This window comes from Procambarus clarkii, chromosome 50 (assembly GCF_040958095.1).
Source record: "Procambarus clarkii isolate CNS0578487 chromosome 50, FALCON_Pclarkii_2.0, whole genome shotgun sequence".
NCBI lineage: Eukaryota > Metazoa > Arthropoda > Malacostraca > Decapoda > Cambaridae > Procambarus > Procambarus clarkii.
In genome coordinates, this window is record NC_091199.1 from 19,760,596 (window position 1) to 19,763,134 (window position 2,539).

A 2,539-nucleotide genomic window follows, 5' to 3' on the forward strand; every position below is an offset into this window, starting at 1 on the left:
ATTTCTGCGGCTCGATCATAGTAACTGATTAAATTTGTTACACAGGATCTTCCATTTCGAAAACCATGTTGACGGTCTGATATTATAAAGCTTTTCTCCCGGTGTTCTACCAGTTTAGTTTTACTTGTTTTTTTCCAATATTTTTACTGTTACACTTGGCCAACTGCTTTGTTCTTACTTAGCTCCTTGAGCAATTTTTTAACTGTGTACGTACATGCAGTATTTTTATAAATCTTTATTTTTTTTCCAGCACGCACAAGGAAGCTTGATGCAGATAAACTTACATTAGGATCAGAAGGTGATAGCGATAATGCCCTGGAAAAAAATCATGACGAGCTACAAGTGCAGCAGGTGCAAGAAGTGCATCAAGTACAAAAAGTTCCGCAGGTGCAAGAAGTGCAACAAGTACAAAAAGTTCCGCAGGTGCAACAAGGGCTACCATTAGCAATCATTCAGAAACAGCAAGAAGTACATGTAGTAAAATTTGAACCACAGGGAACTACACCAGGAAAACAGTGTAGTAACAACGGAATTGGAATTTTAAAATACCTGAGGAAACAGGTAAAAAAGGACAAACAATACAAATGGTTCCTTACACCTTATTATTTGGTAGTTTATAGGTATTTTACTTATAATACTTTATATTATGTCTACAGTTTATAATTTAGTTTACAGTTAATTTACTTTTCAACTTCCTTATCTTACATGAAGGATTTTTACTGTTTTTCATTTTTAAAACCTTATTAGTATCATTTATAGTTTAGTGTCAATTCACTTATAATACAATATATGGAATAATTTACTAAATTCATTTAACTATAATAAATTTAAATAAACATTTTTACCCCAGGATGAGTTTCAGTCACCCTACCCAAAAAATTAATGTTTCTTTATTACTAATCTTGTGAGAGGTAGCTTATTGTGCAGCCCATACACATTCTGTGAGTGTTAGTTTATTGTTCACCCCATAGTCATCATGTCACCCAAGCCTGCTGCAGCTGCACCTGAGGGGTGGTGTAGGGAACCATTAGTGTACTATTATGATTTGAGAGAGAGAATGCTCTGTGGACAGAACATCAATATGGCTTAAGGCATTGAGCTTTGCCTCAAGATGAAGCTTGGGCTGATCTCTCATTTGCTTCTTGGGAGTCTTCATTTACGTGCACCCCATACTCAACCACTTTGTAGTAATTTATTGTGCAACCCATACTCATCCTGTTACCAGTAGTTTGTGCAACCCATACTTATCCTGTGATCCCTATCCCTCTACTTCAAGTCCCTCAAGGGGCGCACGAATTCAGTTTGGCATACTGCATCCTGCCTTCCCATCCCTAGCTACTGACCCATCACAATATTTTATTTATTTTATTTATATATATATACAAGAAGGTACATTGGGTTTGTGAGAATACATTGAATAGTACAGTATTTACAATCTTGTTAACAACTACAGACCTATATCAATCCTGCCTAACTTGTCAAAAATTTTTGAAAAACTAATCTACAAGCAGCTTTACTCTTATCTAGCCAAACACAATATACTTAGCTCTTGCCAATATGGCTTCAGACCCAAAAAAAGCACTAACAATGCACTTATTAGTATGATTAACTTGATTCATACAGCTCTTGATAAAAATGAGTTCCCTGTTGGGTTATTTGTAGACCTGCGTAAGGCTTTTGACACTTTCAACCGCCAAAACCTTCTTAAATTACATCATTATGGAGTCAGAGGACACTCCCTGCAATACCTCAAATCCTACCTCACTGACAGGCTCCAGTATGTTTCTGTGAATAATTCAATTTCTCCCACCCTACCCATCAACATTGGTGTTCCTCAGGGCAGCATACTTGGCATACTTGGGTATCCTTTGGAGGTGTTTATCCAGTTCTCACTTGAACACTGTGAGGGGATTGACAGTCATGCCCCTTATGTGTAGCGGAAGCGTGTTGAACAGTCTCAGGCCTATGATGTTGATAGATTTCTCTCTCAGAGTACCTGTTGCACCTCTGCTTTTCAACGGGGGTATTCTGCACATCCTGCCATGTCTTCTGGTCTCGTGTGATGTTATTTCTATTGTGGGGTAGTGGAGAGTAGGAGGAGGGGGTAGTGGTGTGTAGGAGGAGGGGGTAGAGGAGTGTTGGAGGAGGGGGTAGTGGTGTGTAGGAGCAGAGGGTAGGGGAGTGTTGAAGGAGGGGGTAGAGGTGTGTAGGAGGAGAGTCTAGTGGAGTGTTGGAGGAGAGGCTAGTAGAGTGTTGGAGGAGTGGGTAGTAATGTGTTGGAGGAGGGGGTAGAGGTGTGTAGGAGGAGGGGGGTAGTGGTGTGTAGGAGGAGGGGGTAGTGGAGTGTAGGAGGAGAGGGTAGTGGAGTGTTGGAGGAGTGGGTAGTGGTGTGTAGGAGGAGAGGGTAGTGGAGTGTAGGAGGAGAGGGTAGTGGAGTGTTGGAGGAGAGGGTAGTGGAGTGTAGGAGGAGAGGGTAGTGGAGTGTTGGAGGAGAGGGTAGTGGAGTGTAGGAGGAGAGGGTAGTGGAGTGTTGGAGGAG

The 2,539-nt window shown here is 41.1% G+C and overlaps 1 protein-coding gene across 1 annotated transcript in view; it reads left to right on the forward strand.

The window, feature by feature from the left end:
- Window positions 1-910, forward strand: part of LOC123772599 (uncharacterized) — a 27,522-nt gene extending 26,612 nt beyond the window's left edge. The window contains exon 3 of the mRNA XM_069303694.1: window positions 251-910. Coding sequence (XP_069159795.1) covers window positions 251-289 — 39 coding nt within the window. The 3' untranslated portion in view covers window positions 290-910. The remainder of the gene's footprint in view (window positions 1-250) is intronic.
- Window positions 911-2,539: the final 1,629 nt, after the last annotated feature.